This window comes from Netta rufina (assembly GCF_964035555.1).
Source record: "Netta rufina genome assembly, chromosome: 9".
Lineage (NCBI taxonomy): Eukaryota > Metazoa > Chordata > Aves > Anseriformes > Anatidae > Netta > Netta rufina.
The window spans coordinates 14,363,671-14,387,184 of NC_140132.1; the positions used below are offsets into that span (position 1 = coordinate 14,363,671).

At 58.7% G+C, this 23,514-nt stretch overlaps 4 protein-coding genes across 4 annotated transcripts; all 4 read left to right on the forward strand.

The window, feature by feature from the left end:
* Nucleotides 1-1,563: 1,563 nt before the first annotated feature.
* Nucleotides 1,564-3,489, forward strand: GP5 (glycoprotein V platelet; the record flags this gene model as incomplete). Its single annotated transcript, XM_084291626.1, has 1 exon — nucleotides 1,564-3,489. The coding sequence occupies one exon, from the start codon at nucleotides 1,564-1,566 to the stop codon at nucleotides 3,487-3,489; it is 1,926 nt and encodes a 641-aa protein (XP_084147752.1).
* A 7,498-nt stretch (nucleotides 3,490-10,987) lies between these two features.
* LOC311212675 (uncharacterized protein) lies at nucleotides 10,988-14,208 on the forward strand. Its single transcript, XM_084292191.1, has 2 exons — nucleotides 10,988-11,084; nucleotides 12,238-14,208. The coding sequence occupies exon 2, from the start codon at nucleotides 12,243-12,245 to the stop codon at nucleotides 13,968-13,970; it is 1,728 nt and encodes a 575-aa protein (XP_084148317.1). The 5' UTR covers nucleotides 10,988-11,084; nucleotides 12,238-12,242; the 3' UTR covers nucleotides 13,971-14,208.
* A 1,695-nt stretch (nucleotides 14,209-15,903) lies between these two features.
* Nucleotides 15,904-18,152, forward strand: LOC311212636 (uncharacterized protein; the record flags this gene model as incomplete). The annotated part of the gene is made up of 2 exons (XM_084292132.1): nucleotides 15,904-16,026; nucleotides 16,527-18,152. Exons 1-2 carry the CDS (start codon nucleotides 16,015-16,017, stop codon nucleotides 18,150-18,152), a joined length of 1,638 nt encoding a protein of 545 aa, XP_084148258.1. The 5' UTR covers nucleotides 15,904-16,014.
* A 2,500-nt stretch (nucleotides 18,153-20,652) lies between these two features.
* LOC311212638 (uncharacterized protein) lies at nucleotides 20,653-23,247 on the forward strand (the record flags this gene model as incomplete). Its single annotated transcript, XM_084292137.1, has 1 exon — nucleotides 20,653-23,247. One exon carries the CDS (start codon nucleotides 20,653-20,655, stop codon nucleotides 23,245-23,247), a length of 2,595 nt encoding a protein of 864 aa, XP_084148263.1.
* Between the last annotated feature and the right edge of the window lie 267 nt (nucleotides 23,248-23,514).

Genomic DNA, 23,514 nt, shown 5'->3' on the forward strand with positions numbered 1-23,514 from the left:
GGTGAGGCGAGATTCCAAGAATGTCTTAAAGATTGTTTGATGTGGAAAAGTACTTTGGAAGTGTGAAATCTTCAGGGTTTTTTTGTTTTCCTGACTTACTGCCTCATTTGAAGAGGTCTAGAAAGCCCAGTGAGAGCTAGCTTTGCAGCACCGTGCTGCCAGCAGTTGATATCACTGGGTGCCATGTCCTCTCCTTCCCTGGGAAGGGATGCTGATTTTACCAGTCTTCAGTTCCCTGAATCTAACAAACAATCAAACAAAAAAAGGCAACAGGAAGTATTATTATTGAGGTAGCAGCTGTTTTTGATCCATGGCTGTATGCTCTTGTCAGTGGTTCAGACACAGGAGCTCAGCTGTCCCACCTGACTTTATTTTTCTTTAAGTGATCAGCTTTGTTCATGTCTCTCAGGCTCATTCATGACCCTAGAAAAGGGTATGCTGGGATGGAGGCCTCCTCTCTTCCAGTGTTCCCAGTGCTGAAGACTGACACAGTTTCAGCAATTCCAGTTATATCTACAGCAGTCCCAGTTGCTGCTTCTCCTGCAGATCAGCCATTTCCTTGACTTTCAGGTTTCTGATGCATTTGAACTTGCTGATTTCATTAAGTGGGGGCAGTTCTAAAGTAATTCTAAACTGTGAAGGATTTCTGTTTGACTTGGTCTTTGAAATATTATCATTACAGCTACAATGTTTAAATGATTTGCTTTCCTGTTCCTCTTTTGTTTGGGAATATATGCAGCTTTCAGACTGCGGGGTATATTTCATGCAGATCCACCTTTACTGGTGCAGCTTCCTAGCTAGCGTCATAACAATTCGTTCCTCTCACTTTGTTTCATTATTTCTAATACTTCTGATAATTTAGTGTTGTGTTAGGTTGTAGAGATGAGACTCGTTCATTGTTAGAGGCTCACTGCTGTCCTTTAATGGATGAGCTCTTGGGTGTTTTTTCAGGCTACATCAAAAATAGTCTGCTGCTTCTTGTGTGTTCTTGAGCTTTTCCAAGAAGTGATCTCTTACAAATGCTGAGAAATGGTCTAGCAGAACTGTGTGGCGTTACTTAAAATATCACAGGAGCTGCAGGATGCCCTTTTTACCTCCATTATCTATTTTTGCAGGCTAGACTTTATTTTTAAATTTTAGATAACATACAAGGAAAATATTGTTGGTGTGGGACCTTCTGATCTTTTAAGATTTTCTGTGTATAAAGGCGTAGTGCTTTTCTGTTCAAATAAATACACGCCTTTTGATTACTTAAGCGGTTTCATTTTGATTTTCATACATTTTAATTATACTTGACTAGTACAAATATTAATGGAGAGTACTTGATTTACAATAGGGCTTTGTCTCTACTCTCCATGTAAGCTGAGCGCCTTAGAAATATTTGCAGTCAGCAGCAATAGATTTTTGAAGTTTGTTCTCAAGCCAAGAGAAATTTCATACGTATTTCCACATCTTATGGTATCTTCACACAGTTTTGTCTGCTAAGTTATTAACTATGTGTGATCAAATCCTGACGCTCTCTTATCTCTTGCAACAGCTAATGCTTCTGGTGCTTCAGCAAGGATGTTGATGTTTCATTTGTCAGTGATGATCAAGCTTTTCTTCCAGCTGGATGCATCTGTTTGTCCTGAGAAATGCGACTGCTCTTTCAAAAACACAATTCATTGCTCTGGCCCTCACATAAAAGACCTGGAATCATTAAATCTGCCTTGCAACGTGACAGAAATTCACATAACAAACACTAATGTAACACACTTGCAGGATGTTTTTTCTAGGATGGTAGCGCTGCAGCATCTCATCTTATCTTCAAACAACATCACTCTCATTTCACCAGTGGCTTTTAAAGGCTTGAGAGGGCTGAAAGCCCTCAGACTCGTAGATAACAAGCTGGTTGAACTTCCTGCGGAAGTGTTTGATGACACGGTACACCTTCGGCAATTGATCATTAAAAATAACAGGCTGAAATCCATCAAAGAGAATCTGTTTGACAGACTAGCCAGTTTGGAGGAGCTTTTCCTGAACAAAAACCAACTAACAGCACTTCCTAGTGGCGTGCTGAAGAACCTTGCCAAACTCAAAGTACTGAACTTGTCAAGAAACTTTTTGGCAGTACTGCCTAGAAATATATTTAGTGCATTAACCAGGCTTGAGAAGCTGATACTGTATTTTAACAGGCTCTCTTCAATAGAGTCTGGTTTTTTTGACAGCCTGAGGGAACTGCTGGAGCTCTTCCTGCATTCCAATAACATCCAGTCCATCGCCCCTGATGCATTTCATCGACTTCAGAAGCTTAGAAGACTAACACTCTCCAGAAACAACCTCGAGGTTTTGCCTCACGGGCTCTTTCTGCCCTTGCATAACTTGTCTAAATTGACCTTGTACAGGAACCCACTGAAGTCTCTTCCAGAAGTATTGTTTGGAGAGATGAGGAATCTTGGTAGCCTGTGGCTGTATCACACACAGCTCTCAACGATACCAGATTTTGTGTTCAGTAACTTGACAAACTTAGAGCTTCTCGTGCTGAGTTTTAATCCAGAGCTCTGTGTTCTCCCTAGGAATGCATTCAGTGGTCTGAAAGAACTGCGGGGCCTTTCTCTGCATACAAATAATATTTCCAGTCTGCCAGAGGGTATCTTCCTGGGCCTCCAGAAACTGCAGAACGTTTCCCTTTTTGATTCCAGGCTTGAGTTTCTTCCGAGAAACCTCTTTCATAATCTCAAGCACCTTCAGAAAGTTTACCTCAATAGTACCAAGCTGCGGTCTCTTCCTGGAGATTTCTTTGTCACCTTACCTGGGCTGCAAGAAGTATTCCTTGATGGCAACCCTTGGAGATGTGACTGCCAAATTCTTGGCTTCCAAGAGTGGCTCCAGAAGAGCAAGGAGATAGTGAAAGAAGTGCAATCTCTAGTGTGCGACAGCCCGCTCTCCCTAAGGAACATCTCTCTGGTGGCTCTAACAGATCAGCACCTGCAGTGCCTGCCAGCCACAGCCACCGCATACCAGGCATTCAGGTCAGCTTACTCCCAGACCGTGACTTCTCTTGTGACAGAGCACTTGAAATCATCCTGGAAGACAACCCTAACAGCAGTGTCCAACATGGATACCAGCACACCCACATCAATTCCTCTTGCAACTCCAGGTTTTACCTATTCACAGGCTCAAGGTGTTGAACAGTTAGGCTTTCACATCTCAGATGTTCCAGCCCGAACTTCTCCCAGCACCACAGTAGAAACCAACAGTGTCAGAGGAACAGATTTAACCACTCTTGCCTGGTGGGATGAGTTGCCAGCCCGCAAGAGTGCTGAGCCACTTATTAATAGCAGTGTTGTCTATTGTTGGCTATTCTTCTGCCTTCACAGTTTGGTTTTAGCACTCCAGACTGTCACCGTTGTGCTCAGTCTTTGTGTGGTGGGCAAAATCAGGCAATTCTTCCACTCCAGAAAGATTCCTGCTCAGCCTGTAGTTCTGATACATTTTCTAAAAAGATAGAGGGTACCAGCCATAGAGAGGGTTAGGAGCATTGCTCTGTTCAATTTGAGCATTCGGGCGGTTCACATTTGGTTCAGATATGGATTACAAATCTTTACAGCAAGAACCATAAATGCTGTGTCTGTAAAACATAATTAAAACGTGCTTTTATATACCTTACGGTGCTTGCCAAAACAGATTGTTATCACTGTATGTTGCCACAGCACTTGGTGTACAAACTCCGAGGGAGAGCTGACAGAAAAGTCGTGGTCATCTCTGTGTGGAGCTCAGGCCTTTGGTCAACGTGGTGCTGGCTTCCTGCTGCCCTGTCCCTGCCACGCACCCCTGCTTACTGCTCTGCTCATGCTGCTCCGATGGGAGAGGCGTTTCTGAGTGACTGGCTTGTGGGAACAAGTTTCCATTTGGAAGGAAAAAATGGGATCAGCGTAGGGAGGCTTCCGTGGGAGCACTGCTGTAACTTGTTTAAAGGTTGCCTGTAGGACTCCAAATGCTGTTTCGCCTCTTACTGCCTGTAGTGGTTTCTCTTTCCTGAGAAAATAAATGGTATTTTGGGGACTACGTGCTGGAAAATAGCTTTCAAAAAGGGCAGGGGAAGGGAATGGAGGCGAGGGGGGAGAATGGTATGTCCTTGTTTTTGCTTTCTATTCTCAGCCCCTTTCCAGCATGTAGGAGGAAGAAGGTGATGTGCGTTACCATTCACAGCTGATAGCGTTTTCCTCTTTCTTAGTCAGAGGAAGCTAAGAAAGATGTTGGTCTAGAAGTATAACCTTGGTGAATTCTGCTGTTGGTTGGTTTTGAAACTTTGTACCATTACTACAAATCTGAATTTTAAGTAAATGCCTTCATCCTTAAATTCTGACCAGAGGCTTGAAAATCAGGGCTGTATTTGCTGCACGCTGCGGTGTCTGGAAGCTGGAGTACAAGGCAGGTGCACAGGACCAAAGCTCAGCTCGGAAGCAGTGTGGCTGGTCACAGAGTTGGCACTGACGGTCCCTCCTGTCTCGGCTGGCATACAGCACAGCGCAGGAGGCTGGCCTGGTCTGAGGCCCTGAGGTGTCAGCAGTGTTTGAAGCTGGCTGCGGCACATACGCCTGTCTGACTTCAGCAGGCAGTAGCTGTGGCTTTGTCTCTCTGTAGAGAGTCAGAAGCGAGCTGTGCTTTGCCAGAGTCACCTGGTGTGCAGGCGTGAGAAAGGTGTGCTCAGTCCCAGGGCTCCTTACACCTTCCTGGGATGCAGCCTTGTGCTCTGACTTCCAGCCCTTTCAAGCGTTTGATGTATAAAGGCAGCCACTAGACAACAGTGTGGGTTCTGGTCTTCCTACTGAATTCCTGATGAATATCTCGAATGACATGAATATTCTAGGTTGTAAGTAGACTGGTAGCTGTCGGGTGGCGTGTGCTTCTTTGGTGGCTCTTAGATTTAACTATAGGTTTTTATCTTAATTACGTTACTTAGCTTGATCTTAAAAGCTCTGCCCTTGTGCTCAGAACCTAGGACTGGATTAAAGAGCCCCTGGACGTGGCTCCCTGCATTCTCAGGTATGAAACCCTGTTATCTAGGAGTCCTTTTGTAGCCTTGCTGATTTTTGAACTAGAGGCCTTTCCTGGGGTGTTAAGTAGCAGTTGTCTTGCTTGTGAGGTCTAAAATTTAGCAGGCCGAGCAGTAGTTAGAGACGTCTCTAAAGGAGGAGAAATGTGACTTAGCGCAGCCAGTGTGAAGCAGACGGGTTAGATTCATGAACAGAAGCCCCAGAATATTTTACTGCAACGTATTTAAATGGGAAGCACAAAAACAACATGAAAGCTTTGGGTGGCGGTTCTGGCTCGTTGCATGTTAGCACTTAAAAAGAGGCAATTAGTACAAATTTAGGTTCCTCTCGGACAGCTGTAATGACCACTTAGCGTTCTGCCAGCTCCAGGGCTATCATATGGGTGCCACGCAAGCATCTGCTTTCAGCAGGCAGGAGATAAGTGTAATCTGGGCTAGCGAGGAAATTGTACAAGCTGTGCTGGTCACCGCTTTCCTTGGCGCGGTGCTGAAGGAATGGGCTCACGGCATATGGCACTTGGATGCACACTGGTTTGTAAGAAAAAGCGACAGTTTAATTGCTGTGTTGACATACAGCAGGCTCTCTGCATGTCCAATCTGTCCTGCGTGGGCAGGGTGCACAAGAGCAGCAGGTAAGGAGCAGCTCCCAGCTTTTTTGAGTCTTCACTTGGCTGCCCCAGCCCCCAAATGAGGCCAGCTCAGTCTCCTTTGGCTCACTTGCTGCAATCGCTCAGCTCTGGCACGTGGGGGCTTTGGCATGTTGCTGTGTACAGTCAGGCACTAAGAGGAGGATGATTTGTCTTTGCATGCTGTCATCGGGCTTTCCCCACTCTTGAGCCAGACAGGGGAAGTGAAGTCAGCAGACAACAAAAGGCTGGAGCAATACGACCTTGGGGTGTTTCACCAAGCCTTCCTTTCCCCCCTGTGACAGGGATGTCATGTTTTGTCCTGCTTCTGATTCACTGCTCGTTGCCCAGCATAGCTCAGCCCGTCCTGGAAATCTCCTCTGGCCTGGAAAATCCAAGGAAATCCTTATTTATGTCCCGTATCCGTCTAGCCTGGTGAAGGGACTCTCCTCCAGGTCAGCGTGACTGCGGGTGCAGCAGGAGGGCAGGCAGCAGCGAGGGCTCCTTGAGGGAAAAAAGCACGCGGCAGGGCTTCCCTGAGCCTGCAGCTCCTGAGAGGGGGGACCAAAGGCTGGAAGAGGTTTTGGGGACCCAGTCTTCTCGCAGGCTTAGCACAGGTGGGGCCAGGCATGCCTGCGCACCGCAGTGAGCCCCACGCCCCTGGCTGCGGTACAAGCAGGGGATGCAGAGCCATGGTTTACAGCTGTGCGTTAACCAGGCCTCTGCGTCCAGGAATTGCCTTGGGGTCTGAATCCTCACAGGCGTGCTTGGAGTACGTCAAGTGGGGCTGGTCCAAGGTTTTCTGTAACTCACTGTGAGGCTTTTTTTTTCCAGTGGCTGCGGCTTCTGCTCTCTCCACGCCGCAGCAGCAGAGCGGTGCAACATGCCTGCAGCGCGATGTCACTGCAGGTGCTGGTCTCTGCTCATCGGGGCCGAGCCTGCTGCATCCCCTCCTAGCAGCCCCATGGCTGAGGAGCCCAGTCACTGTTGCCTTTCCTCTCCCTGTAACCTGCCTGGTTCCTGGCTGCTGTGTGCTGCCCCGCATCCCCTGGTGCTTCTGCCCTTCCCATTTTGCTTCTGCCTCGTGAGCTTAGCTTGCTCGAGGGCTCTTGTCGCTGCTCGCAGGAGGTGAGTGAGCTCAAGTGCCCTACTCACTGCAGCTTGCTTGGGCAAGCACCCTGGTACAGGTTGTTCCCTTGGTGCATCCTCTCCCGTGCCAGCACACAGCCACATGATCGGGGGCTGTGCTCACATCCCGCTCCTCCCTGTCCCGGGGGCAAGGAGGAGCTGAGTGGTGGCAAACATGCTCAGAGGCATTGGCTGCAAAGACACCCAGCAGCGCTCCCGCGTTCAAGAATTCGCACAAAAGCCAGCTGAGAGGCAGGAGCGCTGGGATCCTCCGAATGACGTTAGAGAATTGGCTGTGTCCCTCCTCCAGGCCTTGGACCAGCGCATCTCGCCTGGGGGAGCTGATTCAGCAGCTGGGTGAGGGGAGCGCAGCATTGCCTAGGGATTACAGAATCGCCGGGGAGGAGATGGGACTGAGGCTGTAAGCGCCAGTGTTTACAAACTCTCTAAGTGAGCTGGAGGCCTGAAGCTCCACCACAGAGATGTACGAGCCCTGGGGGCAAATTGTCTGGTTGAGTTCGCAGCCCCTTGCTGGGTGTTCCCAGGCCCCTGAGCCCTCACCCAGCTGGGTGCCAGCTCTGTGGGGTGGGGGTCTCACAGCTGCACCAGGGGACATCCTGCCACCAGGCTCGCCCCCCCAGGAGCAATTGTTACTGTCCTCCTTCTCTGTGCCATGCCAGATGTCAGCTGTGCCTTTGTTTCTCTCTGAGAAGCCCGGGGCAGGGAGCTGGGGCTTGCTGGGGCCTTCCCATGGCAGTGGGAGAGCTGGGGGAGCTGTAGGAGTGCCTGGGGCTCTGGCCTGGCCTCCCCCAGCTCCCGGCGCCCGCGCCACCATCGGACAAGCTCTTTCCGCTTCGGATTATCGCTCCTCCGGGCGGCTTTGGCTGCAGGCCCCGCATTCCTTCCAGCCTAGCGCTGCCCTGGGCCGGGGCCAAGCCCTGCGTGCCGCTATCGCGGGGAGGAACCGGCCCCAGTGCTGCTGCGGTCCTGCCGGCTGGGCGAGCCCTGCTGGGGCTCATGTTTGTAAACGCTCACCTCGAGGGGTTTGCTGGCTCTCAGGCTGCTGCCTGGGTGGAAACAGCAAGCCTGAGGCCCACCTTGCTGCCCACCCAGATGGAGGGATGCTGCTGGGTAGCCCCTCCGCAGCCCTGCCCCTGAGTGCCCTGAAGGCAGGGTACATGCCTGTCCCTCGAGGCGGCTGCAGTGGGATGTTCTGTACCGTGAGCAGCCCTGTGTGCCTCAGCCAGGCACCCAAAAATGTCCTGGGGCTGGATCTCTGGTCCTGTGGAGGAACTCTCACGTTTGGGCTCTTAAAAGGGGTTTGTGTGTGTGCTGGGGAAGGGGCTGCTGGAGCCTTCCTGCCTGGAAGGGCTCAGTGCAGTTTCTGAGGACCCAGTGCACTTCACCCCTCGGCCACGCTCCAGCCTACGTGAGCTGCAGCACGGCCGGGGCTGCCTGTCCTCCTGTGCTCTGGGCTGGAGCACGGCGGGGACCCTTCCCCTGGCCCATGGCCCAGCACTCAGCCCTCCTCCTCCTCCTCTGCTTCACAGAGCAGGCCCTGGCCCCATGCCATCAGCCAGCCGCTCTGCAAGCACTCAGGGAGGAGGTGGGGGCTCCTTAGAGCACCACGGGTGGTTTGCAGGAGTACAAAATACCTGGGGGGGTCCCAGCCTCGTGCTGTAGAGGGCAGGGGGGTCCAGAGATGCCCGATACAGGTTCGTGCTGGTCCCAGGGCTGCTCAGCAGGGAACCCCAGGAGCACATCCCTGCATCCCTCTGCTGCATGGGGGGACCCCAGGACTGGGGGGGGACATGGCAATGGGGCCGGCCCTGGGGTGGGGATGTGGCTGCTGGGCTGCACAGCAGTGCTGTGTGGGTGAGCACGCTCAGCTGTTTGGCAGATGAGTAATGCTCCTTTCTGGCCAAGCCCACAAGCTGCTAATTTTAGCGATTGCTTGATTTTTTCCAATCTGTCTCGAGTCCCTTGGTGATTCAGAGCCACCCGGTTTTGTTGTGCCCGCAGCCCCGGCCGTGTGAATGTGCTGGGAGCGAGCCAGCATGGATGCAGCCGGGACTGTCCCGCTGTCCGGCTGCAAGGCACAAACCTACCCAGCCGTGGGTGATGCTGCTCTGCCGGGGCTCAGGGGTACCAGGAGAAAGGGGCTGCTTAGGGTGAGCTCCCCTTCCTTGCCTGCATCCACTCCTCTCCTTGTGCATAGCCTGGGGCTGCCTGGTGAGGCTGGATTCTCTCCATGCCATCATCCCTCTAGGGCTGCCCCAGGACTGGCCCCCCCAGCCCCTTTCCTGTCTATGCATAGACAGCTTTGGTCTGTTCCATGCCCCAGCTCTCACGGTGCGGTATCCATCACTGCATCCCCATCGCTGCTGGGGCCGTGCTGCTGGAAGGAGCTGAGTCCGACATTCCTCTGTCGGCCTGGGTTCGGAGCGGTGGTTTTCCAGCAGCGCTGGGTTTTGGTTTCTGTGTTGTTTTGCTGAAAAGCCGGGTGCCTCGAGGGTGAGTCAGAGCAGGCAGCAGCCCAGCAGCGCTGGCGTTGGCGGCGGGCAGACAGAGCCGGCCGATAAGGGTGCGATAGGGCCGGGCGAGCCCAGCTCCGTGCCAGGACTGCAGGGACGGGGCAGCTCCCAAGCCCGCTGCGTGACCTCCAACTGCATCACTCGGAAGGAAACGGGGCATTTAGTTTGGGAACAGCGGTGCTGGGAAAATCTGCTGTGTCAATAGCACGTACCTAAGTACTCATGGGTGGTGTTTTCAAAAAGCTCCATTCTCCATGCCCAAAGCCCCACGTTTTGCCCCGGGAGCAGGCAGATGAGCACCAGGGGATGCTGTGAGGGTAGCGCCAGCCTGGGTGCTCGCTGCCTGGCAGGGGGGGACCCGCGGCCACTGTGTCCCACAGCCGCCGGGCCCCTCACGCTTGGCTCCCTTGGAGCACCCATTGGATCTGACATGACAGCGGTGGCTGCCTCTGGCTGCTGTCCCACTCCCCACCCTGTTCCCACGATCCCTGCCTGAGTGCGGCAGGAAACTCCCCTCTGCAGCCCTGCAGTTTGTGCTGTTTGCCTTGATCTTGTCCTCACCATGAGCAGGGTCCCTGTCTCTGTCCCCTGCATGCTGGCAGCACAGCACCCTGCTGCGTGGGACAGGAGCAGCCTTAACTCCCGGCCTTTGGGGCCAGCACCGTGTGGTTCCCATCTCGGGCAGCTCGTTAGGGCCGGCTGGGGCCTGAGCAGGGCCTGCTGGAAATGTGGGTGGGCTGAGACAGGATTAGAGGCTGTAGGGAAGGCCAGCTGCCCCGTGGTTAGCACAGGGCTGCTGCTGGCTCGGAAAAAGGGGCCACGCACATCGGGTTTCCCTCGCTGTTGGCTCCCAAACCTCTGCTCCTGGCTGCTGCTGGACCCGGCCTAGGGGTCTGACAGGGACAGGTGGGCATGGGGCAGCTGGGGATGGTGGTGGGGACCAAAGCCACGCTGGGGGGGCATGGGGAAGGCTGGCAGTGGGCACCCTGAAGGAAGGCAGGGAGTTTGGGCCCTGCTCCCCAGCCCCTGGGTGCTGGGCTCCATCCCCCTGCGCTGGGGCTGCTGAGGAAGGAGAGGAGCATGGGGCAGTGCCCGCAGGCACCCTGTGGGTTTGCTTCTCCTGTTGGGCAGTGGATGAGAGCTGCAACCCTGGGTGGATGTGACCTCATGGATGGATGATGCGGGGGCACCTCGGGAGCTGCAGGGAGCCCTGCAGCACATCCCAGTTTCTTCTGCTGTGTGCTGCTGCGGGGTGGCCCCAGCATGGCCGTGGGTCCTGAAGCTCACGGGGGCCATAGCAAATGAAGAAAGCACTGTGCAGGCACCGAGGTGATGCCGTGGAGGAGCCCTGGTGACTGTGTGACAGCGAGGGGCAGGATGGTGCCCAGGGGACCTGCCTCTGTGGGTCACAGCCCCTGGTTGTGTCCTGGGGGCTCCTCAGGGCCGAGCTGCACCCCGGGCACCAGCTGCCGTGTGCAGCATGTTCCTGGGGCCGGCTGCTGCTCTTCAGGCGTGAGTGAGTGAGATCATGAGTGAGAAACCAGCATCTCAGTCTTCAAGACAATTGCTCTGTTTGCTGAGGAAACGCGAGTTGGAAACGGCTCTGCTGCAGCGATTTCCGTAACCCCGCCGCTGCCCCTGTGCTGATTCATTGATTTGGACGGGTTATATACTGGGAGGGGAAGCGTGAACCACACTCGGCTCTCCTGCCAGCACGGAGCTGTGCTCGGTCGGCGCTCGCGGCTGCAGGACACTCGGGTAAGTCTCCTCTCTGCTGCTGGCCCCGCCAGCATCACCCTGGGCCCGCAGACCCCCGGGGCAGCTCTGAGGGGTGGGAGCGTGGCAGAGCAATGTGCATGCTGAGCACCTTTGGATTAGATGGAGACATTTGTCTTGTGAGGGGTTCTCCAACAAACTGAGTCTGCTTAGGCATTGTGGGAGCTGATATAGTTACAGAGGCAAAGTATGTTAAATAATAACCTGTAAAGAACATGGAGCGGGGGCAGGATCAAAATTTAGGGGCCCTGCGGTTAGAGCCACCTGGATGCTGAGGGGCTAGATATTCATCTCCTCGGTCTGGAAGTTTTTGTCCCTAAAAAGAGAAAGGGAGATAAATTGTTTACAGCTGTCTTTCCTGAACCGTGCTCCAGCTTGGATGCTCTGTACGCTCGCTTAACAGGGAGTGACATGAGCAGGGCTTTTGATGTGCAAAGCGCTTGGTGGAGTTTATAAAGGGCTTGCCATAAACAAAACTGTTCTGGGATTCATATTGTTTCCATATGTGAGACACAAGCTGTGCTGGCTTTCCGAGGGCTCCTCCCTCCCCTGCAGCATCAGGCGCTTCCCCGGCGCTTTGCGCTCCCAGACCTGCCTGGCCAAGCCCTGCTCCATGCCTGGGGGAGCAATGGGTTTCCTCCTGCCTTGTGCCACCGGGAGCTGCCAGCCGGGCACCAGGCTGCTGCCCTACTCCACACAAAGCCCCCAGGTTGGGGAAGGTGCCCCTGGGGCATTGCGAGATGATGTCTGTGCTCAGGGACCTGCCCACGGCAGGGGACTGGAGTTGGATGATCCTTAAGGCCCCTTCCAACCCATCCCAGCTGAGGCTGGTACCCGCTGGCTGGGGGCTCCCCGCTGCTCGGGGCTGTGCTGCTGGGACCAGCTCACCGTGCTCGCTGCAAAACAGGAAACCACACTCCTGCTGCTGCTGGGAGAGTGGGCGCGGGGGACGCCAAGGATGCCACTAATAGCTGTGGTGTGGCAGCGCGGCGCCGCAGCCCTGGCTCTGCCCTGCCTGTCCCCAGCCGTGCTGGGAGGCGTGCGGCCAGCCCCGCTTCACAGGGGGAGGCAGCACCCGTCCCTGGCGGGGCTGGGAAAGCGCTGTGCTGAGCCTCCTCCTCTGTTTTTGCCGCAGGCCCCATGGAGCAGGGAGGCTGGCGGCTGCTGCTGCTGCTGGTGGGCTTCCAGCTCGCCCGCGGGCAGTGCCCAGAGCAGTGCCAGTGCGTCCGCACCGCCCAGGTGGAGTGCTCCGGCGCCGGCATCACCACCGTCCCCAGCCCCATCCCTGCCAACGCCATGACCCTGCAGATCATCAACACGCGCATCACCGAGCTGGGCGAGGCGTCCTTCGGCAACGCCTCCCTGCTGATCGGGCTGCGCATCGAGAAGAACGACCTGTCGCGCGTCAGCCCCGGGGCCTTCCGGCACCTGCCCGACCTGCGCTACCTCAGCCTGGCCAGCAACAAGCTGCAGGAGCTCCCGGTGCAGGTCTTCCAGCCCCTGGGTAAGCTGGAATCGCTGCTGCTCTCCAGCAACCAGCTGCTGCGCGTGGAGCCCTCGCACTTCGCCCACCTGAGCAACCTGAAGGAGCTGCAGCTGCACGGGAACAACCTGCACGAGCTGACGGAGGGGGTGTTCGACCAGCTCGCCAGCCTCACCAAGCTCAACCTGGCCCGGAACAACATCGACCGCCTGCCCCCCCAAGCCTTCGAGCGGCTGCCGCGGCTGCAGGTGCTGCGGCTCTACGAGAACCGGCTCCGGCAGATCCCGGCGGGCGCCTTCGATGGGCTGCCCGAGCTGCAGGAGCTGGGGCTGCACCAGAACCAGCTGGAGACGCTGTCCCCGGAGCTCTTCGTGCACAACGGGAACCTTCAGAAGCTCTACCTCTCCAACAACCTCCTCACCGCCCTGCCTGGCGGCATCTTCCTGCCCCTGCGCGCCCTCTCCAAAATCACCCTGCATGTCAACCGCCTGCGCGACATCTCCCCGGCGGCCTTCGGCCCCATGCCCAACCTGAGGGAGCTGTGGCTCTACGAGAATGAGCTCGCCACCCTCCCCGCCGCCGTCTTCAGCAACCTCACCCAGCTGCAGCTCCTGGTCCTGAGCAAGAACCAGCTCCGCACGCTGGCCCCGGGGGCTTTCCGGGGCCTGGGCGAGCTCCTGGAGCTGTCGCTGCACTCCAACGCCCTGCGCCGCCTGGACGCCGAGGCGCTGGGGGGGCTGCCCAAGCTGCAGAACATCTCCCTGCAGAACAACCGGCTGCAGACGCTGCCCCGGGGCCTCTTCGCCGCCACCCCGGGGCTGCGGCACCTCCAGCTGCACGCCAACGCCCTGGAGAACCTCCCCGCCGGCATCTTCTCCCCGCTGGCGGCCCTGCGGGAGGTGAAGCTGCACAACAACTCGTGGCGCTGCGACCAGGGCATCCTGCCCCTGCGTGCCTGGCTGGAGGTCAACCCCCAGAAGGTGGGTGAGACCCCCCCGCTCTGCGCCCAGCCGCCCCCCCTGCGGGGAGCACCCATCGCTGAGCTGCGGCAGGACCAGCTCCCGGCCACCCCGCCCGGCCCCACCGCCGGCACTCCGCTCCCTGCCCTCCCCTCCAAGGGGACATCGCCGGGGGGCACCGAGGCGAGTTCCTCCACGGAGCCACTGCTGGTTACCCCCAGGCCCCAGGAGGAGGAGGAGGAGGAAGAGGAGGAGGAAGGAGGGGGGCGCTGGGGGCTGACCCGCCTGCAGAGCGGGGTGGTGGTGGCCGTCATCGTGCTGGTGTGCGTGGCCCTGCTCTGCGCTCTGGTGGCACTGGTGGCTTACAGCTGTAGGAAGAAGAGCCACGTGGTGCTGATGAGGATGAAGGCGCCCAATGAAGCCTGAGCCCCCAGCAGACCCTGGGGGGAGCGGTGCTGGGGGGGTGTCCCCTCCCCGCGGGGACAAGGGACCTGAGAGCTGGATGGGCCAGCATCGCCCCGCGTGCCTGTCTCCCTCTGCTGCTCTGCTTTGCCGTGTCCCTGCCCTGCAGCAGGGTGTCACCTGCCGGTGTCCCCGTGGCTGCGCTGTCCCCAGCCCCTCCTGCCTCCTGCGCAGCCCCTGTGCTCGCTCCCTTCCTGAGGGCCAGGAGCCAGGGCGCTGGGGACCACGCTACAAACAGGGGCTGCCCGGAGCAGAGCAGGGAGGAGCACTGGGACCTCTCCTCCTTCACCTCACATCATCCCCTGGAGCGACGCCTGCCGCTTGCCCCACACTGCCTGTTGTCCCCTTGTCCCCTCACGCCTGCAGCCTCTGCCCGTGCTGGGGCACACAGGCATGAAGCCAGCACCCAGGGCTGGGAGCTGGGCGCACGCCTTCACCCCGAGGAAGGCTGCGTGCGTTTGTAGCTCAAAGGGCCCAGGCAGCCTCTGCTTGGCCCCCAGCCCAGGCAGGCTCTGTGCCTCCACGGCGGCACAGCCGGGTGACTTGGTCGCGTCCACGCCGCCCGCCCTGCCTGCAGGCAGCACGGCCAGAGCAGCGCCCTGCCCTGCCCTGCCCTGCCCTGCCTCGGGTGGCCTCTCGGCCCCACATGCTTGTGCTTCCCCTGCCTGCAGCGCTGCGGGGCTGCCTGCGTGTCCCGAGCACTGCAGCCCCCAGCCCTCCTGCATCCCTGCCCGGCAAAGCTGCAGCCTCTCCTCTCCCTGCTCCCACCCCGCGGTGCCCCTGCTTCGTGCCTGAGTGGTGCCAGAGCACAGGGTACGGGGCAGCACGTGCGGCACTGGGCTGCACGGGAATGGTGCTACAGGACAAGGGTCGCAGTGGGTGTGAACCCCGTTGTGTGGGCTGCCCACGGAGCTCTGTGAGGCAGTGGTGGCACAGGCAGACCCGTGCTTGTGCGTGTGATGGGATGCTTCTTCGGGCTGGGACCTGCACGATGGCTAGAAACGTGGGACTGTGCCTTGGGGCTGTTTGGTACTGCTCTGTGATCTCCCATTAAAGCACGGTTGTCCATCTCCAGTGCCAAGAGTTCTTTGTTTGCTCCTCTGCGGCGAGTGGCGTCCTTGGAATAACCCAGCAGGGACAGGAGCTTTGCTTTGCTGCCTCTCCAAAGTGATTTCTTCATGGTGAGGCTGCTGGGGGTGGGAGAGGGCCAGAGGTTGTGGCTGCAAAGCCCAGGCTGGCCTGGGGCAAGGGAGGGCTTGGCTGTCTGACGGCAGCAGGATGGCTTTTGGAGAGCAAGCTGAGACCTCAACGAGTTCCCTGATGGAGCCAGAGCTGCTGACTGCCTCCTGTGCAGCCCTGTCCTCACAGCAGGGCTCTGAGGGTTTGTGCTGAGCTTCTCCATACATCACCAGCTGAATGCATGTAAGTGTCCCTCCTCCTTCCCCAGGGGTCCTTCCACGTCCTGGGTCTGATCCCAGCCCATTCCAACCCTTGCCCTTGCAGGGCATCCCTCACGGGGTCGTGCACTGCTCCTCCAGGCAGGTTGCCTCTCCTGGGGAGCTCAGCTGGAGTCCAGCTGGTCCACGGGTCCCTCTGGCCACCCCACCACTGCCTGGATGCACCGGGTGGAGGTCGTGGGGCTGCAGCAAGCTGACACTGAGCTTGGTGTGGGAACAGTGCCACCGATGGCAGCAGGGCCTTGGCAGAGCCACGGGGCACATCCAGGGCCACGGCCCCACTTCCTTGCCAGGACACACTCGTGGCCACCAGCCCGTGCCCTGCGTGCGTTCACCTCCGGTCCCCTGGGCCAGGCTGTTTTTTGAAGCGCTCCAAGGACACGGGTTGTTGTTGCCGATAAGCAGAAAGGGGCAGCTCCGCCCCAGCAGGAACACTGTCAGCTGCCTCCACATCCGCCCCACAAAACATCTTCCCTTCTCGGCGGGGCTCGCTCCTCGCTGCGGGCTCGGCAGTCCCCACGGTGGTGGTCCCCGTGGTGGTGGTCTCCACGATGCCGCTCACGGTAAGTGTCAGGGCTCAGGGGGTTTGGGACGGGTTTGTTGGGGGCCTGGGGAGGGTGGGAAGTGCTGGAAACAAGTCAGGTGGAGAGAGGGAGAGGCCAGACCCGACAGTGCTCCAGGGCACGGCTCTAAGTCCAACACACCCCCTGGCACGGGATGTCCCCGGGTGGGTGTCACAGCGGGATGGGCACTGTCCCCCATCACTGGGCAGCAGCAGCACATGTCCCAGGCACGGGGGAGCTGGTGGTGGTCCCGGTGTTTCTGCTCAGCCCCTGCTTGTTCACGTACCCTCCCTCCTTTAGCAGAAGCTCTGGCTCTGAAACGTTCCTGCCAGAAGGACGTTTTCAATGGGCAATTATAAAATAACAACTGGTTGTATAAAAATACAACCAGTAAAATGTAAAACCACAACCAGCAGAGCCCCCTTGGTGCGTGGCTGAGCGCAGGTGAGCCTGGTGGCCCTGCAGCATCCGCAGCAGCTGATGCTGGTTTCCTCCTCCAGCGCAGGGTGATGGTCTACGTGGTGCTGGGGCTGGGGTCCCTGCTGGTGGGGGGGCTGCCCCCTCCCTGCCCCCCGCCCTGCCAGTGCTACGACACCTCCAAGGTCTTCTGCTCGGAGGAGAAGATGAGGGAGATCCCGGCGGGCCTGCCGGGGAACGCCACCCAGCTCTTCTTCGTGGAGACAGCCCTGAGCAGCATCGGGAGCGGGGCCCTGGGCCCCAGCACCACGCTCACCAAGCTGGTCTTCCTCAACAACCACATCGAGGAGCTGGAGGCGGGCGCCTTCTGGGGGCTGCCCAGCCTGGCCGAGCTGGAGATCTCGGGCAACCCGCTGCCGGCCGTCAGCCCGGAGCTGCTGGCGGGGCTGCCCAGCCTCACCACGCTCTCCCTGAGCTCCAACGCCATCCACTCCCTGCAGCCGGGGCTTTTCTCCTCCGTCTGCCGCCTGCAGGACCTGCGCCTGCGGGGGAACAAGATCGATGAGCTGCCCCCTGCCATCTTCCGCCCGCTCCGCCGCCTGCAGGCCCTGGACCTCTCGCAGAACGTGCTGACCGAGCTGCCCGATGGGCTGCTGGCCCCGCTGGCTGCCCTCCGCGTCCTGAAGCTGAGCGACAACATGCTGGCACGGCTCTCGCCCGGTGCTTTTGGGACACTTTCCCGGCTGGGTGAGCTCCACCTCGACGGCAACCAGCTGGCCGAGCTGCCCGCTGGGGCCTTCGCGGGGCTGGGCGCGCTGCGGCGGCTGCAGCTGCAGCACAACGCCCTGGGCAGCCTGCGCCCTGACGCCTTCGCCGGCCTCTCCAACCTCACCTTCCTCAGCCTGGAGGGCAACCAGCTGGCCGCCCTGCCCGCCACCCTCTTCCAGGGCACCCCGGGCCTCCTGCACCTCTCGCTGGCCCGCAACCAGCTGCAGGCGCTGCCCCCGGGCGTCTTCGCCAACCTCTTTGTGGCACAGAGCCTGGTGCTCTCGCACAACGCCCTGGCTCGCCTCACCGCCGAGGCTTTCCAGGGGTTGGTGGGGCTGACAACGCTGCAGCTCGGCCACAACAACCTCTCCAGCCTGCCGCCGGGGCTGCTGGACGGGCTGCCCAGCCTGGCCACGCTGGGGCTGGAGCACAACCGCCTGCCCCGCCTGCCCGCGGGCTTCTTTGATGCCAACGAGGAGCTGGTGCGCGTGGGGCTGGAGGACAACCCCTGGGCGTGCGACTGCCGCCTCGCCTACCTCCTGGGCTGGCTCCAGGTCTTTGCTGACCCCCTCCTCCATGTGCAAGGCTTCTGCGCCAGCCCAGCCGCCCTCAAGGGCCAGCCCCTGCTGGAGGTGACCCACAGGCAGCTGGCGTGTGCCAAAGATGAGGGCCGGGACGTGGTGCCCAGGGAGGATGCACCAGGGCAGTGCACCTACAGCAACCCTGAGGGCACCCTGCATGTGTCCTGCAATGCCACGAGCTGCCAGCGGCTCAGCCTTCGCCTCCCTCCTCCTCCTCCCAGCCAGGCGGCGGGGCCAGGGACCGAGTACCGGGGTGCCTGGGTGCTGCGCTCCCCCTGCGGCACGCTGCAGGTCAGCGTCCTTGTCACAGCGCAGGGCCCGGAGGTGACCACCCCACCTGGGCTCCCTGCTACACCCTAGGACTTGGGCATGTGCTGCTGCTCCTTGTGGTCATCCTGCTGGTGCAGCGGCCACACCGAAATCAGCCTGAGAAGCGATGCCCCATGTCCTGCATTGATGTCCCTGCCATGGTCACTGTCACCATGCTCTGTGCAGGAGCTGGACTCGTGGTGCCCCTTCACCCAGCCGTGCGTTCCTGTGTGTTTCAAATATTATTAAAGTGTACATATCCTTTCTGTGCAGCCTGCTCCTGAGCTGCAGAGGGGGAAGGCGCCGTCTGTCTTGCAGGGGAAGGCGGCTGTGACCCCGCAGCGCTGTGGCTGGAGGCCCTGGGCCAAGTTGCGAGGGGCGCGGGTCCCTGGGGTGCTGCTCGCTGGGTGCTGCCCTCAGGGCTTGGCACCCCGCGGAGATGGGTGCCTAAGGGAAGCATCCTGCCCTGCCCTAGCGGAGTAAGTGTGCGTGTGTGTGTGTGTGTGAGTGTGCGTGTGTGCGCACACGCGTGGGTGCGCGCCCAGCCAGCTGAACCCTTCTCCCCGACGGCGCTGCGGCCGGGGCTGTGCTGCGCGGTGCTGCTGCTCCATCTGGTGGCCGGCGGGACTGGGGGTGTCCCGGGACGGGGAGAGCCGGGGGGGCCCTGCCACAGCCCGGCCGCCCTCCCCCGTGCCGTCCTGCCCGGCCTGCCCGCAGCCACGGGGCGCATGGGGTGCCCCTCGGGGTCGCGCTGCGTTGCTGCCTCTCCCCACCAACTCAGCCCCACCGCTGCCCAGAGGGAGAGGAGGCACCAGGGGGGAGTTTTGTGTTCTCCCAGCCTGCTCCATCAGCACAGTGTGCTCAGCAGGGTCCCTGGCTGGTGCCCAACAGAGGTGAGCCTCACGGCCAGCCACAGCCTCACGGCCAGCCGCCAGGATGGGGCTGTGTGTCTGTCCAGCAGGGCCACAGAAGTCATCACCATTATCAACGTGAGCAAGCAGCTTCACAGCAGCACCTTTCAGCCATGTAAGCCTCTTCTCGAGGAAGGAAAAACAGGCTGGCCTGAAGATCTTTGGGCTTCCCTGGATGTGAGCAGCCGTGTGGTGCCAGCAGATAACACCTGGGAGCGTGTGCCTGCGTCCTCTACTGGGGTGCGTGGGACTGCTCCCCATGGCTCCGTGATGTGTGCTTATCTCCTCCAGCAGCCCTGCAAAGCCAAGCCCCGTGCCTGGGCGGTGGATAAAGCTCCCCAGGTGATGGGACCCCTCGTCCCCTGCCTGGCACAGCACAGTGCAGCGCTCCAGCGGCTGGACGCGTTCCCGAGCGCTCAGGCAAGTCGGTGGTGCGAAATGCTTCAAAGTGTGCCAGGAGGGTGGTTCTGGGGAGCTGCTGGTCTGTGTCCTTGCTGCTGGGGAGAGGGACAGGCAGGGACATCACAGCCAGGGTGTGCAGGGAACCAGGGTGTGGGGGAGCCCCCATGGGGGCTCCCTTTCTGTCCAAACCCAACGGCTTGCAGCCTCCTGGCTTTGCCGACCTCTCGACACTTTTCAGAAAATATCTAGGTCTTTTCAAAGCAAATTTAGCCTCCTGGCTGTAGCTTTTGCCGTGGCTAGTTTTGATGGATGCCTGAGAAGCAGCCCATGGCTCTTTCTTTTTTTTTGCTACTGTTGGATGTGAGCCAGTGAGCTCAGCTCCGAGCTGCCAGTCAGGGCCCTAAATGCTGGGTTTTAAACAGGGAATCTGCGGACATCTCCAAGTCTTCTAGTGAGCCTGGTCCTAAACTTGGTTGCTGCTTACAAGCCAACCATTTCTGTCTGACAAAGCTGCATAACTAATGCCAAAGTATAATGTGATTAGCAGGGGTCCTGAAAAGGAGGCATTTAAAGTAAAGTTTTAGGTAACCCTTCGGAACTGAGAGAAGCACCGACAGGGAGCCCACCCAGCGCAGTGTGCTCCATGGAGCTGTCTGAGCTGGGTGGCCAGAGCAAATCCAGGGAACTGCAGCGAGGCAGGGTGAGGAGGAAGGCAGAGGGTGCACCAGGCATCATTGCTTCAGGGTCTCTGCTCCTGGGGACCCGAGGCAGCCCTCCCGTGAGCTTCGTGCCATCATGACAGATGAGGGAGGATGTGTCCTGCTTCATGGAGAGGGACTGGTGCTTCACAGCTGTGCTAGGGCTTGGCTCCTTTTTTAAAGGTACAGTAATGAGAGATTTTCCAAAGTTACATTCTGTGGGGATGCCAGCTGCTCCACAGGCTAAATTTTGTTTTGGCAAATGCTGTGTACACAAGGTCATCTGGTCTTCTGGCTGCTGGGACCGTGTCTGATCTCAGGTTTGCTGCCAGCAAGCAGGTTGCTGGTTGGTGCTGGTGATGTGTGAGCGAGCTGTGGCCCTGCTGAGTCCTGGTGCTGCTGGGGCAGCACTAAGGGGCAGCAGCTTCACCGGGACACATCTGAGCCTACAGCCCAAACAGGAATAGGATGGTTCTGAGAGCTGTGGTTGCAGGTCTTATTGTTCTTCAAATCTGACTTCTGAAACCCTTTTTCAGGACGATGTACCAGCATTTCCTTTTCATTTTCTTCCTCTTCTTCCACCCCCATAAATGCCAAGACCAAACCCCGAGTGCAGATCCGTATGAAATGCCCAAGGACTACCAGGAGGTCTATAGAGGGACAAAAAACGATGTCAAAGAGATCCCCAAGATCGCAAAGCCCTTCATTTCTGAGATGGTCTTTGTGCAAACCAGCGTTACTGCTGTAAGGAAAGGTGCCTTCAGGTACATGCCCAGCCTGACCAAGATTTTGTTTATTGGCAATAAGATCAAGGTGGTTGAACCTGGAGCCTTTGATGGTTTGGAGAAACTGAGGGATTTGGAGATCTCTGGTGCCTCACTAGAAGAATTGGCCACGGGCACTTTCCAGAACCTCCCAAGCTTGCAGAGACTGGAGCTGAGGGACAGCCACATCAGCCACATCCCCAAAGGGCTCTTTGAAGGGCTGGAGCACCTGGGGGAGCTCTCCCTGCACATCAACGCCATCTCGTCTCTTCCAGAAGGTATCTTTGATTCCCTTGCCAATCTAACTTTCTTGGACCTGGCTAGGAACAAGATCACGGCTCTGCCTGGAGATGTCTTCAGCAAACTCCCCCACCTGCAAGTCCTGCGGCTGTACGAGAATGAGTTGCAGGACCTCCCGGAGGGGCTGCTGGATGCCCAGCAGGGGCTGCTGGAGCTCAGCCTCCAGAGGAACAGGCTCAGGACGCTGCCACCCACACTTCTGAGGAGCCTGGCCCACCTGGAGAAACTCCTCTTGGACAACAACCTCATCGGGGTTCTCCCACCCCAGGGCTTTTTTGGATTAAATAAACTGAAGCTGCTGACTCTGGGTTCAAATCACATTACAGAGCTCCCCTGCTGCCTTTTTGACAGCATGCCACACCTGTGGGAGCTGGACTTGGGCAGGAACAGCTTGGTCACACTTCCAGATGGCATCTTCGTCAATCTCACGTCTCTGGGCAAACTCATCTTGTCCCACAACCAGCTGTCAGCCCTGCCGAGAGGAGTCTTCACGGGGCTCAGCAAGCTCTCAGACCTCCAGCTGGACACAAATCAGCTCTCTGCTCTTGATGACAAGGTCTTTGCTCCTCTCCCAAATCTGAAAACCCTCAACCTTCGAAAGAACCAGCTAAAGAGTGTCCCCCAGGGACTCCTGGACCCGCTGAAGAGGCTGAGCTCGGTGTATCTGAGCGGGAACCCGTGGAGGTGTGACTGCAGCCTCTGTTACCTGCACGGCTGGATCCAGGAGAACAGCGAGAAGGTAAAATTGTCCGCCCAAGTGTCATGTAAGACTCCACCCCACCTGGCAGGGCAGGCGGTGGCATCCCTGAGGGACGACCAGTTAATTTGTCCAGCCACTTTGCCTCCTTCAGTTTCTTTCTCCCCATCTCTGCCATTCACCTCCGCATCATCACAAAGGATGTCAGCCTTGCTGTCACCCGGAGCCTCTCCCACTGCAGCACAGACCCCGCTGCCATCGGTGACGTTTCCTGTCACGGCACTGCCAGCCATGCCATTACCTACGGCCACCTCCTCCATGTTGCCAACCGTACCAGCTGAGGCCTTCCGCACTGCTCCATCACCAGCCATGATGTCTAAAGCCTCCATCATCACCCCGTCATCAGCTGTGGCACAGGAAGCCTCCATCACCACCCCATCACCCCCTGTGCTTCCTGAGACCTCCATCACGACCTCATCACCAACCGTTCTGCCTGAGGCCTCCATCACAACCTCATCACCAACCATACTACCCAGGACCTCCATCACCACCCCGCCACCAACCGTGCTACCCAAAACGTCCAGCAGTGCCCCACCAACAACTGTGCTACCCAGGACCTCCATCGTGACCCCATCACCAGCCGGGCTGCCTGAGGCCTCCATCACCACTCCAGCACCAACTGTGCTTCCCAAGACCTCCATCACCAACCCATCACCAACTGTGCTCCCTAAGACCTCCATCACCATCCCACCATCAGCTCTGCTACCCAAGGCTTCCATCACCACCCCATCACCAGCTGTGCCACAGGAGGCCTCCAGCCTCTGCTCAACTCCAGCAGCTCTTGCCCTACAGCCTCCCGAGTCCAGTAGCCCAGATCTTGCTCTGTCCACTCAGGCTCCTGCCACCCCACTGATGCCAACCACCCCACGGGCAGCTCCCACCAGACAAGTGCCTCCTGCTCTTCTGGCACCCACGGTGAGGCCAGCACCTCCTGTACCCCCCCTGCGAGGCCACACGAGCCCCCAGCCATCCTCCTCACCCACATCCCCTGGTGGGCACCACCCCAGCACCTTCTCCCTGTGGCCCAGCCCGCGGCACTGCCGCGTCTCCCTCGCCCTGGGGCTGGCTGTGCTGGCGCTGCAGGTGGGGGCCATGCTGCTGGGGGTGAAGCTCATCCTCCTCCTCCACCACGCCACCCGTGGCCGTGGTCCCCCCGTGCCACCAGTGAGGCTGCTGAGCGTCCGAGTGATGGCCACCATGCGCCCACGCCGGGCTGTGGAGAGGTATCAGTGGGGTGCTGTCCCCCAGGGGTGGGTGTCGCAGGACCCAAGTGGTTTTGGGGTGCCTCCCAGGTGGCTCCCGGAGATGCTGTGAGCCTGGGGAGCCTGCACAACGGCGCTGCTGGATGGGACCTTCTGCCGAGCGACACTAGGTGGCATCCCGACACAGGCGGTGGCTGCCACAGCCTGCCCACGGCCACGCGGGGCCACGGGGGGCGGAAGGGCGAGCAGTGGCCGTGGGGCACCACACCGAGGTGTGGGGGCACCGTGCCCAGCCCTGGCCGCCTCCCAGCCTGGCACCCCAGGACGTGCCGGCACCGCTACGGCCACCGCAACGCTCCTGCCTCCTGTCCCCTCAATC

What these genes read in the sequence shown, in the direction of transcription:
- LOC311212675 (XM_084292191.1), top strand. Translation starts at nt 12,243, where the DNA reads ATGGAGCAGGGAGGCTGGCGGCTGCTGCTGCTGCTGGTGGGCTTCCAG.